Source organism: Nematolebias whitei, chromosome 21, assembly GCF_014905685.2.
Source record: "Nematolebias whitei isolate Nwh7 chromosome 21, NemWhi1, whole genome shotgun sequence".
In the NCBI taxonomy this organism is placed as follows: Eukaryota; Metazoa; Chordata; class Actinopteri; order Cyprinodontiformes; family Rivulidae; genus Nematolebias; species Nematolebias whitei.
The window spans coordinates 13,996,442-14,013,452 of record NC_056518.1 but is presented as its reverse complement, the minus strand read 5'-3'; the positions used below and the strand labels follow the sequence as shown (position 1 = coordinate 14,013,452).

Here is a 17,011-nt window from a genome sequence, read left to right as displayed (position 1 = left end):
GTTGTTTCGTGTTTGTGAGGCGACAAGCGCGCACTTTACTCCCGAGCTAGCTAGCAGATAAACCACAATGACCTCTTCGAAGGAAATTAAACGTAAGTGTTGTTTTATTTACCTGTTTCACTGGTTCCAAAAGCTGAGGCTTATCCCACAGTGTTTTTGTTCACAATGCAGAGCTGCAAAAGGCTAAAAGCAGGGCCCAGGCTAACAACAAGCTGAAGGAGGAAGCTAACATCTGCAACCAGCTAGGAGAGCTGCTGTCCAGGACTGGTGTGTTTCCTTCAAAGCTTTCATCTTTGTTTTCCTCTTTAGACATTTTTAAACTCACTCTTTCCCAAAGAACTATAGAGATCTGTTTATTTCACTCACGAACTTGGTTCCGTTTTTAAAATAGAGCTTACTTTGTAGCTGTCACTTTTAGCTGGTTTGCCACTTTTACCTTTTAGCTGCTGTTCTGCTCTTTTAAACCTTTAGCTTCAAACTGGTTCATTTTAGCAACTTTTTTTTTGCTCATTTTAGCTTTAGTATTTTAACTACTGTTTGGCTAATATAAGCTGTTTTGCTCATTTGAACTTCTAGCTACAGTTTTGCATACTTTAATTTTTTAGCTAGTTTTGCTAATTTCAGCTGTTAGCTACTGTTTTGCTAGATTTCTAAATTTCACAATTCGGATTTTAGCGTTCTTAATAAATCTCAGCTGCATCGTTCAGCACTCATCATTAGATAAATAAGTTATTTACTTATTTTATGTATGTGAATGTTTCTGTTCGGTGCCCTGAGACGACATCTGTTGTGACTTGTTGGTGCTATAGAAAGTGAACTGAACTGAGTCATTCCGTCTCTGGCCTCAATGCAGTTTTTAATTATTTATATGAATTACTATATTTGACTTGTTGTCTTTTTATTGTTTGATGCACTTTTCTCATATTTGTCTCTGCACTGTTTCATTAGTTGAGCACATTTGCATCCTTTGATTTCTTCTTTCTAACTTTCTTCCTTTCACTTTAGCAGTTGTGACATGTGCCACCGTTCATTCCCGTGTTTGTAAAGATTGTCTGACGCGTGTCTGTCAGGTGATTACGACGCAGCCATCAGGGAGCACCAGCAGGAGCTGGCTCTCTCCGAGGTCCTGGGCGATGTGATTGGACGGGCTGTGGCTAATCGTAAAATAGGGGAGTGCTATGCAGAGATGGGAGACATCGAGTCTGCTTTAAAAGTAAGTCAAGTTTAAAGCTAGCTGACATGTTCATAACTCCACTGTTTAGTACGTGCTTTAATGCGTGCGTGTGTTTTCTCCAGCATCAGCGCTGTCACCTGGACTTGGCTCGTTCTGTCAAAGATGACGCTGAAGAGCAAAGAGCTCTGGCCACCATCGGTCGAACCTACCTCTTTCGTTACGAATCCGACCAATCAAAGGACAGTTTAAAGCAAGCAGAGGAGGCTTTCAGGAAGAGCTTGGCCATTGTGGATGAGCGTCTGGGTGGTGTGTGTTGTTTGTTTTGGTGATCAACATCTTAAATGATCTTGTCATGATAGCTTGGTGCGTCACGTTTTTTTTAAGTTTTCTGTTAACTTGTAGGGACTGTGTCTGAGCAAGAGATCCGGGAGATGAAGGCTCGACTTTTCCTCAATCTCGGGCTGGTCTACGATCATCTAGGGGAACCCAAACGCTGCAGCGAGTTCATCAGACGCAGCGTTTTTATCGCTGAGTAAGAGCTGCTGTATATCCTCATACAAGTCTGCAGGCAGGAAGTACTTTTCCTGCTCATCGTTTCTAATTATTGTCCAAATACAACAAGGAACCACCGCCAGTGTATTCTCTATTGAAAGGCTCCGTTTAAATGTCTTTGTTTTTGGTCCTGGGACAGAAAGAGCCAGCTGCTAGAGGATCTCTACCGTGCAAACTTTAACTTGGGCAACATCTACTTCCGCAATGGAGAGCACTCGAATTCTGTCCGCTGCCTGGAGCAGGCCAAAGAGTGCGCCAGGAAGATGAAAGACAAGTTCTGTGAAAGTGAATGTTTTCACTGCATCGGCAAAGTACGAGCTGCTCCACCCCTTCCGCCGCTTGTCACGGCTGTTTTAAAGTTTGTGGTGTATTTAGAGTGACGTTGATCCACAGGTGCAGCTGTCTCTGGGGGATTTTGTAGCGGCCAGGCGATCTCTAAAAAAGGTTCTCCTGATGGGTTCCCAGCAGCCATCCGACAGACTGGCAGTGAAGAGAGCTTTCAAACATGGTGAGAGGACCGGTTTTGTTGCTGTATGTGTTTATTTATAATTCCTTTTTCTCTCAGTTTCTCTAAAAATATATATATTAACACGTGTACACTTTCACAGCCGACCAGGGCTGTAAACTAGAGGAAGAGTTGGGGGAAGATCAGGGTAAAAGTGCCAGCGCCCACCGGGCTGTGGAGCTCTTGGAGCATCTGGGGGACCTCTGCTGTAAAGTCGGCTGCTACAGCAAAGCTCTGGATGCCTATCAGGCTCAGGTGAAGAAGTTAAACCAAACTGTTCTGTTTTAAGTTTCGCTCCAAATCGTCACTGCATCTGAACGTCTCTTGTAGCTGGAGAGAGCTGAAACGATAGGGAAGCCTGCGCGGGAGCTGGCGGTCATCCACGTTTCTCTGGCTGCGACCTACACTGACCTGAGACAACACGGCAAGGCTGTGGAGCACTACAGGAAGGAGCTGGCTTTACGGCAGGGCAGCTCTGCTGAGGTGATCAGGAACCATCTGCACGTCAAAGAAACGTTTTTGCTTACTAGAGCTAAATTAGCTAAAATAATTGTATGCATTTCTTTTCACAAAACTAAATAGGCTGCATTTTCTGCAGAAACACGTGTGAAAGCTGAGTTCTGAAGGATTTTGCTGAAAACTAAATTAACTGATTTGTTAAAGGTGAAAAGCACAAGCTACAATCGTCCAGATGTCAGCTAAAAGCCTAAATCGGCAAAAACGTAACTAAAAGCTAAAATTTGCAAAACTTTTGCTAAAAGCTATAATCAACTAAATATAGCTAAAAGATAAAATGATCAAAATTGTCGCTGAATGCTAAAATGATCAAAACTATAGATAAAATCTTAAATGTAGTTAAATTTGTAGCTAAGAAATTAAAATACCCAAAAGCTAAAATATGCCAAACCAAAGCTGAAAGCTCAAATAGCAAATAGTGGCTGGAAGTAAAAAAAAAAATGGCATAAGCAAAGTTACAAACTTAAATTAGCAAAGTAAAGGCTAAATGCTAAATTTACCAACATCATAGCAAAAAGATCAACTCGGCAACTCTGTAGATAAAAGCTAATATAGCCGCAACAAAACCATAGCTAAAAGCAAAGATTAACAAAACAGTTGCTGAAAGCTGAATGCAGCAACACTAGTAAAAGCTGAAATGGGGAAAATTTGCTAAAAGCTACAATGTGCTAAACAGCAGCTTAAAGTATCAACATTCCCTTGTTGCACGTGCTTGCGCGTATAACTGGTTTGTGTCTGTTTCAGGAGTGCAGCACGTGGCTGAACATCGCAGCAGCTCAGGAGGAGAGTGGCTGTCGCTCTCAGGACATAGAAAGCAGCTACAGTACAGCTGTTCGCTGTGCAGAGGCGTCTGGGGAGGCCAAACTGCAGGTGAGCTGCAATAAGGGGCTAAAAGCTGCCTACAGTAAATCTTTGCGCCTCTCGTCAAGGGGTGTCCTCAGCTGTTAGTTACCTGGGGTGTTCATGATCGACCACATGGGTCCTGCGTCGTTTTGTGCAGATCGGGCTTCGCTTCGAACCTTTCTTTGCACGCCTGCCATTTATTTATTAGTTATGCTGTTTCCAGTTTTTCCCTCACACACACCTTGTTTTTTTATTCTAGTGTGTGTGATGTTGATTGACAGCCAAGCGGCAACAGGAAGGCAGACCATCAACTGAACGTTAGCTCAAATACTGTATATAATACATAATATAATATATAATACATGTAATACTGAGGCTGTGTCTGAGTTGTGCTGCTGATCTTAAGCTACATTTTAATTTAGTGCAATAAACATTAAAGCTTCTAAAACAGTGAGAAATACATTGAAAGATCTCTGCATCTTGATTATAGTTCTTAGAAATGTTTGTTTATGATATTCTGATTAGGTCTGTCACAATAAACAATAACTCAATTAATCACATGATAAATTAAAATTATTGACTTCATTTTCATTTATCAGCTTTATCGTTTACTCGTGTCTCTCTTTCTACTGAAGACAAAAAGCTCGACTCCAATGTTCTTAAATGACCCCTCCCTTTCTCTTTAAAATCCGTTTTAACGATCCAAAATCTTGTTTTTGGATCGTTAAAAACAGCTGAGAAGCTAAGCTACGAGCTAAGCTAACAGGCCGACCTTGGGAAAAACCTCCGTCTTGTCGAAGTTCCAGAATTCACGGTTGAAAAGTTGTTTTTCTCTACAAAAAGAAGCCGAGAACTTGTTTACTGATTTTTTTAATTAAAAGCTTTGTGTGAAAAATGCTATGCTAAACAGCTCAAATCACACCGAGCTTCTGCCATTTTGAGAACCGAAGAGAGACAGCCCATGTCACGTCGAGGGGCCTCCCTCCCATTTTTCTTAAAGAGACACTCTGCTCACTCCCTCACTATCCATCCTTCAGTTCAAACGGTCTTATACTGCCATCCAGTGGTCAAAAAAAGGTATTACACACAACAATTAACCAACATTTCTTCTCAAATTTGACGATAATTAGTAATTATCGTCAAATTTCAAACAATATTATAGCAATAATTTCTGAGACAATTAATCGCCCAGCAAAATTTGTTATGGTGACAGGCCTAACTCTGATAGGTCCAACCCTCACGTATTGTCACTACATCTACACAGAAGCTGCTCCAATTATTGAAACGACTTAAATCTGAGTTACAGTCTAACTCGATAAATCACAACATTTGTTTAAAAAAGTCATATAGAGGAAGGTAAAGTAAAAAAATGTGTCAAACTAAGTGATTCATGAGGCCTACAGTATTTCAGCTAAATGAGTTTAATAATGGAAACATTTTTATTAATTTAAAGCTATTCTAGAATACACTATATGTTAAATCTCAGGCTTTTACGTGACTAAACAAAAAAAATGATATATTAAGTTAAAGTTTGTTGCTGAGTCGCCTCAGGGGACACGGTGCACATGAAATGCTTTGACTCCCACAGAAACGAGCGCTGAGACTCTGGCTGGCGTCCCAGAGACGCAGCGGCTCGTCGAGTGCCGACGACGCCGAGGCGAGGCTGCTGGCGCTGTGTGCCGCCGAGGGCTGGGATCCAGAGGGGAGTGACGGGGAGGAAGATGAAGATGAGGAGATGGACAACAGTGAAACTCTGGACGACAGTGATGTCGTTCTCTCAGACTCAGGCAGGCTGGGCTCAGTGTTTACCTGCAGAAACTGAAAGTGGAGACAAGTTGTGATGAAAATAAACTTTTGTTGTAACTTCTTGTTGTGTTTTTAGATGATGATTTAGAGGGTTACGATAAGTTGGTGTCAGGAAGAAGAAAGACTGGAAGGGTGAGTCTTGTCTTTCACTTATTTTTTAAAGTTTCTTTTGTACATTTTTTTTAATCAAGCTACTTCTGCAAACTTTGTGCTGTTTTACTCATTTATCAAAACGTTCAGTCCATTTGGAAATAATGTACTGTAAGTTTTAATAATTTAACTTTTTTATATTTTTCAATATTTTATTTTATCCAATAGAAATGAATCTGTTCAATTCATTCTAAAATATTTTCTGATGTCTACTTCATTTCTTAGCTCTTTTGTGACTTATTATGCTTCTTTAGCTTTTAGCTACTGTTTTGTTCATTTAAACTTTTAGCTACAGATTTGCAATTTAGCTTTCAAGTATTATTTTGCTAGTTTAGCTTTAAGCTATAGTTTTGTTGATTTTAGCCTTTAGCAATTTAGTAATTTTAGCAATTTTTAGCTTTTGACTACAGTTTTACTACATTTAGCCTTCAGCTGCAGTTTTACTATTTTAAGCTATTTTCCATACTTTGCACATTTTACTTTTAGCTACAGTTTTGCTACTGTAGACTCAGTTACAGTTTAGCTGATACAGTATTAGTTTTTATCTATGGTTTTGTTATTTTAGCTTTTAAATATGATATTGCTCATTTTAGCTACAGTTTTTGCTTTTAACTATGATTTGTCTATTTTAAGGTTTTAGCTAGTTTTGTTAATTTTAACTTTTAGCTACAGATTAGCAAATTTTAGCTTTCAAGTATTGTTTTGCTAGTTTAGCTTTAAGCTATAGTTTTGTTAATTGTAGATTTTAATGACTTTTTAGTCATTTTTAGCTTTTAGCCATGGTTTTGCAAATTTTAGCTTTTAACTACAACTTTATCGTACTACATTTAGCTTTCAGCTGAAGTTTTTTCTATTTAAAGCTATTTTACTTATTGTTTTGCACATTTTAGTTTTGTAGCTACAGTTTTGCTTATTTTAGCTTTTATCTGTTTTTTTGTGTTGTTTTTTTTAAATATGATGTTCATTTCATACAGTTTTTGCTTTTCACTATGATTTGTCTATTTTAAGGTTTTAGCTACAGTTTTGCAATATTTAGCTTTTAGTTACAATTTTTCTAATTTTAGTTTTTAGCAACTATTTTAATCATTTTAATATTTTAGATAAAACGTTGCTATGTAAAACTTTTAGCTGCTCTTTGCTAATTTTAGATTTGTTCTGCTCATTTAAATCCATGCTAACACATGTTAGCAGTTACTCGGCTTTCATTCTGTAATTTCACAGAAAGCGCACATTTTCTTTAGTTTAATTATGTTTAAAGTTTTAACTCTTAAATGTTTGAACTTTTGTCGCCCTGTGCCTGTCTCTGGTTCAGTGGAACAAACGGAACGAGAAGGGGGAGACGTCGCTCCACAGAGCCTGCATCGATGGAAACATGACACAAGTCCAGTATCTGGTAGAACAGGTGAGACGGGAAGAAAAGCTCCAACTGCTCGGTGCTTCACACAGATGGGATTCATCTGTGAAGTGAGCAGGAGTCCAGCAAAAAAAAAATACAATAAAACCATGTTTGACTCGAGCTTCTTGTTCGAGCTTGTTGAATATTTATCAGATTAAATCATCCCGTTAATCCCACGAGGAGGGATTCTCTCAGCTCATGTGTGAATCTTTTATTTTGAGTGATCTTCGGGTGTGTTTGTTTTACCTGCGTTTGGATCAGGGTCATCCAGTGAACCCCAGGGACTACTGCGGCTGGACTCCCCTCCATGAGGCCTGCAACCACGGTCACCATGGTAACGGACATTTCAGTCCATCTTTCTTAACGATGCCTGGGAGTTGTTGCTCTCGGCTGTTTTTCGCTGCAACGTGTGTCTCTGCTGTGGTGCAGATGTGGTCGCCTTGCTGCTGGAGCACGGCGCTAACGTCAACGACCCCGGTGGCCCCCTGTGTGAGGGGGTGACCCCCCTGCATGACGCCCTCGCGTGTGGCAATTTGAAGGTTGCAAGACTGTTGGTGGAGCGGGGGGCTTCTGTCACACTACGCAACTCCAAGGTGTGTTAAAATAATGATCATATGTTTAACGTATAAACTGCAAATGGGGCTAAAATGGCTATGCTATAGAAATTTTAAAATCGGAATAAAAATAATTAACGAGATCTCGTGGACTTATCGTTGCTCGTCTTTATTTTTGTTGTTTATTTGAGTGAGCTAAGAGGTGAATGAAAATCTTTATTTTTTCTGTTTCTTTACTTCTCGCACACGTTTGAAACTGAATGTGAGAAACCTAAAATGAAATGTCGTAGGGAAAAAAAACATGTTTTGTGTTTTTAATAAACAGATTTGAGTCCTAAAAATCTGAGTGCAGCCTTTTAATCAGACTCACATCTGGATTTTTGATGTGACTATTCTGTAATTCTCTATTTTTACACAAATATCACGTTACAGACTCTTTTTTTTTTTCAGACTGAGAGCGTCTCTGCTAGTTTGACCCACTCCGATTATGATTTTTCTTATCGTTTGTACTCAGAATTTTTTCTGCAGCTGTGTAATTATTTATTGTGCTACAGTTTTATCTATATTGATGATGCTATTTAGATTTTTTTCAGTGTTTTACTGCTTGAAAGGAAGAAACTAAGAAGAACGTCGGATTATAAGGCTGTTGTGGGCAGGAATGACATTTGAAGGTTTCATGTTTTCATTCGGTTTAGTTTATAAAAAATGGAAGATTTTTTGTACGTTCTGCCACTTCTTGAAGATGATCTGCGCTGCGTGTGTGAAATATTAATACTTAAGTTGTTCGGCCAAGCATGATTACAACTGAACCGTCTCCATGGAAACTGTAGCACATTGTAGCTGTATTACAGTGCAGTAAATATTATTTTCTGTAACTAAGGCTACATTTTCAAAGCTTGAACTCTTGAAGTGGCTTCTGAGCTGAAAGAGAAAACTTAGTGTTTTTTATTTGGAACTGGTTTACAGTTTCTCCTCGCGAAGAGATTTGCTCTGGTATTTTTTATAAACCAGCAAATGCAGCCAAACCTGAAGAATTCACATTTCTCTAAAAGCTACGTGTTTTTTTTTTGTTTTGTATGACACTGAGTTGGACCAGTTTGACTTTACAAAACACAAAAAAGCCACAATTATTAACTCTTGGTTCTAATGTACCTGATGTTTTCCCCATTAAACATCTGTGCATTTATATTTTTTTTCTATGTTTGTCTTTTAGCAAAATATATTTTGAGCCATTGGATGTATTTTAATAAAACTCAGATTGTAATCACTGCATGTGCATCCACAGATTATAAACTTCTGGAGTTAACCCCACTGAAGACGACCTCCACAGCTAATCAAACTTAGTCAACGTAAAAAGTCTATCACTCAGACACTTGTACAGCTATTAGACTAAACTTTGGTGTGGTAGTAGCTGACATTGATTCCCAACCCTTATATATCCTTAGATATACTGTTTCTTTTTATACTTTATATTTTTTCTATTTTTGTCTGTAACTGGGACCTTGGGGACACCATTTTGTTCCACCTTATGTACCACATGTGATGTGAATGACAATAAACAACCTTGAATACATAATGCTTGTACAGCTAATGGATCTCATGTGGTCTTTGTTTAAAACTTTAGCATCAACTCTTGCAGTGAGCCCCTGTTTGTCTGTTAGCAATATATCCCATGAACCGCTAGAAAGACTTAAATAAAACTTCCAGAAAGCGATCACTCGACGGACATCTGTACCTAATGAACTTTTGGAGTCAATCCAGTTCACGATGACCACCACAGCCAGTTGACATTATAAAACACAAAAGGTTAAATTTTAGTTTGTACAGATACTGAGCTAAAGATTTTGGGCTTTTCTCTGACCAGTCTTGTCCTGTGTCCATCCTGTCAGGGTGAGACGCCCATGGACACCCTGCGTCAGTGGCAGAGGACGTACAGCAGAGAGCTGGACGAGGACACCAGACAGGAGTGTGTTATCACGGAGAAGCTGCTGAGGAGGGCTCTAGCAGGAGGAGGTGAGGTTTTCACATGGTTACGTCGTGGCAGCCGTGCTTTTGTCTCTGTCGTGACACACTGTTTGCTTCTCTCCTACGGCAGTTCCTGCTGCTCCAGCCCCAGCCAAGCCTTTCGATGCCCTGCAGGACAGCCAGCTGTTTGACGCCGAGAACTCAGAGACGCTGTCGGCCACCCGAGGGAGCTGTTCCTTCAGCCAAGAGTGGCCCAGAGACGGTGGGGGCTCACGAAGGAAATCCCCCAGCCCCAAACGCTGGGATAGAAACGTCTCCTCACAGAGGCACAGAGCTAGAGGAGCGTCAGCTGCTGTTCTGTACGGGGTAATGTTTCAAAAGTGCTGCGTGTGTATAAATCATCCTAATGACTATACTGACGTGATTTCAGTTGGATTCAGTGAAGCTCGTCTGTGTTTCAGACTAACAGCAGCTCAGATGAGAGTGACTCTGACCCGCCGGTCAGTCCTCTTCATCCTGTCCGTCCTCGACGTGCTTTCCCATCAGCCCCGAGTCAAAGGGACATTCCCCAAACCAAGGAACCTGCTGCAGCCCCCAGCTCGAGCCGAGAAAGCACCCGGGAGCCCCCCTCAACTTCTGTGTTCGTACGAGACGAGTACCACGATGCCATTCGCAGCTTAGGCAGCGCCAAGTCCCGTCTCCAGGGTTCCTCCCAGCCCCAGTTCTCCAGCACCCCTGCTGCTTCAGCCAGCAGCAACTCTGCTCTGGTTCCAGAGGACCAGTATCTGGCTGACGACTGGTTGGACGATGATTTGGGGGAGATGCAGCCGAAGAAAAAGAGGAGTCGAGTTGAAAATAATAAATGCCAGGGGGAGGAGACTGCTTCACGTTTTGCTGCAAGAAGTCAAAACAAGCAGTTCAGCACAGACACGTCCTGCAGAGGTGATGATTTTAATCTTTTATTTTGCATTCTGTCTTTATTTAACTTCTTTAAAACGCTATTTTTTCAAGGGTCTGCAGTGAGCTGTACGGCCTCGTTCAGTGGGAGTTTCTCTCAGAGGAAGAACGGCTCTCTGAAGCCTCATCAGGTGAAAATCACTCAGGCGCCAGGCATGGTGAGGTTAGGGAGGCGAGAGGTCAGCAGGTCACACAGTCCCACCGTTACAGATGACGACGACACGAGGCCTGATGCGCCTCCGCAGAGACACTTTCAGGTTGGAAGGTTTTATCGTGTTACAAATGGAGTGTTGTTTAAAAGAGACATTGCTAACGTTTTGTAGTTGTAGCCTTCAGCTCAGGCTCCAGTTGCTCCCATGCCGTCGTCTCTTCCTGCACCGATCAGGATAAGAGTCAGAGTGCAGGAAGATGTGTTCCTCATCCCGGTTCCACAGAGGTTGGTGGATGGCTTCTCTGAAACTCGCACTCTGGCTAACCTGTGCAGGTGTGTTAGCAGCTTGTGTCTGTTGGTGTCGTGTTGTAGTGAGGCGGACTCGTGCACGGTGTCATGGCTGTGTGAGCAGGCAGCTCAGCGTTACTACCAGAAGTGTGGCCTCCTGCCTCGTCTCTCGCTGCAGAAGGAAGGAGCTCTGCTGTCTCCGCAGGACCTGCTGCTGTCTGTGCTGCACACCAATGAAGAGGTGAGGTCTGACCATGACCTGAGAGGCCTCTACATTCTATTAAAGCACTGCTTCCAAAAAAAAACGGTGCTGGTTTTGTCGGACATTTGCTGTTTTTCTTGATTTTGTTTTGTGTTCCAGGTTCTGGCTGAAGTTTGCTCCTGGGATCTGCCCCCTCTCCCTGAGCGCTACAAGAAGGCGTGTCAGAGTCTGGCTGTGGGTGAGCACCTCAACAAACTGGCACAGTTTTCCATCTTGTTGCTCGTGTAACGGGGTGTGCCTGTGTCTCCGCGCAGACGAGAACAAGCGTGTCACCCGGCTGTGCGAGGTCCAGGACGGGAGCTCGTCTGTGGCGGTGTGCAGCCTCAGTTTGGCCCCCTCCTCCCTCAACCCGCTCCTCCGCGCCCTCAAACTTCAGGCCAACCTCACCGAGCTGCGCGTCTCCGGCAACCGGCTCCCAGATGACCTTTTCCCTGAGCTGGTCGCCACGGCGATCACCATGCCTAGACTTCGGCTGCTGGATGTTTCTGCCAACTCCATCACGGGGGACGGTCTGGAGAAGGCTGTGGATGCTCTAAAGGGACAGAGACGTCCATTCCCGGTGAATCACCACTTTCTATCCATTTTTGGCTTTTGCTGTTATTTTTCCCTCACCGCTTGGATTCAGAGCATCGTATTTGCCGGCGTATAAGTCGCACCTTTTTGCATAAATTTACAAGTCCTGCGACTTGTACACTGAAGCGACTAGTATATGTTTTTATCCCATATTTATAACCCTATTTTTGGCTGAGATCTGACGATTTCATTCATTCTGACATAGAAAATATTAAACATTACCATTTGCAGCTGCTAGCGGGTCCTCGAGCAATATGGCAAGCCAAGTGTCTCATTAATAGGTAAAATGGCTGTTAATGAGACACTTTGGTTGCCCTAGAACCACCTTCGTCTCGCTCCAGAACTCCTGGAGCAAACGTCAAATCAGCTGCATTTCGCCGCAACGCCCAGGAGAAGTGCAGCTGATTTGACCATTAAAGTGCATTTATGAAGGAAAAGTTCAACTGAGGCACACCTTTACTATAATGTCGAGCAAACAAATAATTGTTTTTAGGTGGCCCACGTTTCCAGGTGGTCAGCGGTGATTCATAATACACTGCCTGACCCCCCAAAAAAAATGTTGCCACCAAAAAAAGGTCACACTAATAGTTCGTTGGACCGCCTTTATCTTTGATTACATCATGCATTCACTGTGGCGTTGTTTCGATAAGCTTCTGCAATGTCACAAGATCTATTTCCATCCAGTGTTGTATTAATTTTTCTTACGTTGATGATGGCAGATTCTGACCACTGTGCAAAGCCTTCTCCAACACATCCCAAAGATTCTCAGTGGGGTTAAGGTCTGGACTCTGTGGTGGCCAATCCATGTGTGAAAATGATGTCTCATGCTCCCAGAACCACTCTTTCACAATTCGAGCCTGATGAATCCTGGGATTGTCATCTTGGAATATGCCCGATCCATGAGGGAAGAAAAAAAAATCCATTGATGGAATAACCTGGTCATTCTGTATATTCAGGTCAGCTGACCTCATTCTTTGAGCACGTGCTGTTGTTGAACCTGGACCTGACCAACTGCAGTAACCCCAGATCATAGACTGCCCCCACAGGCTTGTACAGTAGACACTAGGCATGATGGGTGCATCACTTCACCTGCCTCTCTTCTTACCCTGATGCACCCATCACTCTGGAACAGGGTCAATCTGGACTCATCAGACCACATGACCTTCTTCCATTGCTCCACAGTCCAATCTTTATGCTCCCTAGCAAACTGAAGCCTTTTTTTTCCAGTTAGCCTCACTGATTAGTGGTTTTCTTAAGGTTATACATTGCACCAGTTAATGTTAAATAACTTGTTGCCAGCTGAAAGATAATCCATGCAGTAATTATCCAATAGGAGACTTGTACCTATTTGCTTAGTTAAATCCAGGTGGCGACTGTTTTTAAATTTTGGCCAGGCGGTGTAGATGTGACTTATATATGGCGAAGCAACTTATTTATGGTTTTTCTCACATTATTAGACATTTTTGGACTGATGCGACTTGTACGGCACCAAACACGGTATTTAAAGAACATTATTTATCCAGAATGTGCAACGTTTAGTTGAACTGATGAGTCGCGGTGATGCAGAATTCTTGTTGTGGTCACACCAGACTGTGAAGTGGTTTCATTAGAAAAAACACATCATTTAAATAAAAAAAACACTTTTTGTTCTTTTGACACCTTTTATATTTGTTTTTGTGTGAGTAGTTCACACATGCATGTTCTGTCAGTGTGTCAAACCAAACACGTGGCACACTTTCCTGTTAGACCTGGAAGTCTCATAAATGAGATCTAGAGACGATGCTGTATCACAAATGAGTTTGTAAAAGTAAATCCAAATTGAATATATGTGGTGGTTTTTGTCTCGTAGTGCTTGGAGGAGCTGGACATCAGTATGAACCCTCTGGGGGACGCCGTCTCCGAGTCTCTGTCCTGTCTGCTGTCCTGCTGTCCTCTGCTGTCCAAGCTGTCCCTGCAGGCCTGTGGGCTCACGGCTCGGTTCCTTCAGCAGCATCGCCTGCTGCTTGCCAACGCTCTGACAGGTGTTTAGTTTTTCTTTTTGTTTGACGCATGTTGGTGTCCAAGTTAAGAAAACTTTAAAAAAGGTGCGGCAGCATCTCCAACATTTTTTAGTTGTCTGTTGGTTAAAAATGGAGCGAGTGGAGGTGAAGCGTCTCATTTCTCAAATGTTTAATGTATTCAGAAGTAGTGGATTTACATTCAAAGTACTGTTGGCTCTCCCAGGACTGGACCACCTGAAATCAGTGTCCCTATCCCACAATGCACTGGGCTCCACTGGTTTTGAGCTGGTCTTGAAAACCCTGCCCCTCCACGCTCTCACGCACCTGGACCTGTCCGCCGTACGGAGGGGTCCTGTTGATCAGCTGGCGCTGGAACACCTCACCAAAGTCTTGTCGCAGGTGCACACCTTCACCTTCACCTTCAGTGGTGTCCACTTAGTTTACAGCTGTTTTACAAACTGATGTTCTTGTTGTTTGTTTTGTAGGAGGAGTGTTCTTTGGTGCACCTGAGTCTGGCAGCAAACGGACTGACGGACAGCAGCGTCACCGTCTTGTCCAGGTTTGGATTTTCTTTCCATCACGTTGTTGTTGCAAAGATCTTGGCTCGGCCGCAGGCTTTTTATTATCATTTACCTAAAGATATATGAAGAAACCGAGTCATGACATCGTAACATCTCATTTTGAGTTGTGCCACCACCAAAATCATTATTTTTGTCATTTTATTTGTAAAACCTGCCCGTTTTCTCCTGTTAGTTTCTGCAGCTGTTTTTTTTTTATTCTGTCTCAGGTGCCTGCCTTTCTGTTCGACTCTGGTGAGTCTGGACCTGTCAGGAAACCCGTCTGTGACCTCGGTGGGACTCCAAAGCATCTTGATGTCCGTGAGAGAAGCTTCCCGATCGCTGACTCTTCTAAACTTTCAGGGTATGCATCGTTTAGCATGTACAGATAGAACATCTGGTTTAGACATCAGATAATGACAATGCTCTAAACAGATCTTCATTTAAATGCATGCTCACATATTTTTTTTACGTTTTCCTCCAGGTTTTTTTCTATTTTCTTATTATAAGCAAATGCGTGCAGAATTTATATTAAAGTTAAAACATTTTGGATGGTCTAAAAAAATTCTAATCAATAAATTGGTCTGATTAATAAACAAAAAAATTTTAATTGTTTTTTCAATTTATTAAAAAAAAAAAATCAATTTCGCTTTTGTTATTATAGTTTAATTTGGCTTTTTACTAACCGAAAGATAAAGTTAAAAATATATAATATGATAAACACGTTAACATCTTCTAAGTCTGTTACAACTTGAAGGACGAGCTGAAAAATTGTTCATTTTTATGTCTATGATTTAAAAAAAAAATTTTTTTTTATCAAATCCGTTGCTGTTTTATGGTTTTTACATTTTAGATTATTAAATGTTTTATTTCAGTTAAAGTTAAAAGTAATATTGGCTTTGGTTTAAAAGTCAGTTTTTGTATTCTATTATTATATGTAAAATATAAAGAAAAAATTATATTACTCCATAATTCTGCTTTTGCTCAAACACTTTACAAGATGTTATTACCGTACTTGCTGCCGTACACGTTGCACCACCGTATGTCGCATCAGTCCATAAATGTCTAATAAAGTGGAAAAATACATAAGTACATCGCTTCATCATATAAGTCGCATCTATAAGTCCCAGGCCTCCCTTGCAAGAGATCTGTGATCTCTGGGATTTGCCTGGTTAAATAAAGGTTAATATTACGCGTCACCGCTGACCACCCGGAAACATGGGCCAAAAATTGATTGGCCGCCATCTGGAGCGTGCACAGGAGGACTTTAACAAGAGTAACACTTAAAAACAATTATTTGTTTGCTCGAAATTATATCAAAGGTGTGTCTCAGTTTAACTTTTACTTAATAAATGCACTTTAATGGCCAAATCAGCTGCATTTCACCTGGGCGGCGAAATGCAGCTGATTTGACGTTTGCTCCACGAGTTCTGGAGCGAGACGAATGTGGCTTTGTATGGCAAGCCAAGTGTCTCATTAATAACCACTTTTACCTATTAATGAGACACTTGGCTTGCCATATTAGTTGAGCGCCCTCTAGCGGCTGAAAATGGTAGTGTTCAGTGTTTTTCATGTCAGAATGAATGAAATCATCACATCTCAGCCAAAAAATTGGGTTGTAAATATGAAGAGAAAAAAAACAAAAATAAGTCGCAGAACTTGCAAATTTATGCAAAAACCTGTGACTTACGGCGAAAAATACAGTAGTTGTAGCTTTTTTCCAAATCATAAATAGTGATTTTAACCTTTGGTAAATTTTGAAATGACAAGGTTTGGACACTAAATATGTTTAGTAAATGAAACAGCAGCAGAAACGCCCCATTAAACAGTCTATTTTTCTGTTTCATCATCAGGTTGTCAGGTGTCAGGCCCTTGGGACCATGGAGCACTGGACGGTTTGTCAGAGCTGGTCAAGGACCTCCGTCTTTGCTCACAGAGCCTGAACAAAGTGGACCGAGACGCCTTGAAGCAGAGCTGGGACACGAGTCCCTCAGACGGACACTTCCTGAACCAAAAGGCCAAGTTCCTGCTCTGCTCTGCCGCCTCCTCGTGATGGAGGAGCAGCTTTTATTTCCTCACTGACAGTTCGGAGACAACTTTTATACTGAAGGTGCTGTTCGTTTGAAACGAAACACAAAATGAAAGAGTTTAGCTTCCTCTGTAAATAACTTGTGGATTTTATTTCATCCGCCTGTAAATGTGCACGAACCTTGTTTTTTGTTGTAAACCCACTGAATAAGTTAGATTTGAATAAAAAGAAACAATTAAAGGGTTTTAATTTAGTTTCTGACCTTTGTTCACAGGACTATTTGTTTTTTTAGGTCTGTTAATATCTGTAAAATTGACTGTTTTTGTAAAGTTAGTTTGCCGTCCTTAATTGGGTTGACTCCAGAAAGTTAATGAGCTGCTGATCATCATCTATAATTATAATTATAATTTATTTTTTAATAAAAATGTCTTCAGTGGTTCATGAGATCTTCTGGTATACAAACCAACACAATTATTATAGTCTTTAGTATATGAATCAACATATTTCTGTAATTAGTCTGAATAAACAGCCTTTTCTAAATAATTAAAGACAGAAAAAGACTTTGAAGACCAGCGATTGATCTGTAAAGTTTATTTAAAGCATAATGGAAGCACGGGGTTAGATTTTAGCTGTTAGCTCACAAATACAGAAATAGAAATTTAAAAAAGTTAACGAGAAACAAGCTGGGAATGATTATTCTTTATTGATTCCACATTTTAAATTGCCGATGGTT

At 41.2% G+C, this 17,011-nt stretch overlaps 1 protein-coding gene across 1 annotated transcript; it reads left to right on the top strand.

Annotated features, from left to right (window-relative positions):
• Nucleotides 1–16,302, top strand: tonsl (tonsoku-like, DNA repair protein). Its single transcript, XM_037694676.1, has 29 exons — nucleotides 1–92; nucleotides 172–267; nucleotides 1,071–1,213; nucleotides 1,297–1,480; nucleotides 1,577–1,706; nucleotides 1,866–2,037; nucleotides 2,120–2,234; nucleotides 2,335–2,486; nucleotides 2,562–2,714; nucleotides 3,492–3,617; nucleotides 5,179–5,377; nucleotides 5,473–5,528; nucleotides 6,859–6,948; nucleotides 7,204–7,276; nucleotides 7,372–7,535; nucleotides 9,386–9,509; nucleotides 9,592–9,709; nucleotides 9,740–9,827; nucleotides 9,923–10,403; nucleotides 10,473–10,675; nucleotides 10,748–10,854; nucleotides 10,942–11,098; nucleotides 11,219–11,297; nucleotides 11,374–11,678; nucleotides 13,542–13,713; nucleotides 13,916–14,091; nucleotides 14,178–14,251; nucleotides 14,480–14,613; nucleotides 16,103–16,302. Exons 1-29 carry the CDS (start codon nucleotides 68–70, stop codon nucleotides 16,300–16,302), a joined length of 4,296 nt encoding a protein of 1,431 aa, XP_037550604.1. The 5' UTR covers nucleotides 1–67.
• The last annotated feature ends 709 nt before the right edge of the window (nucleotides 16,303–17,011 follow it).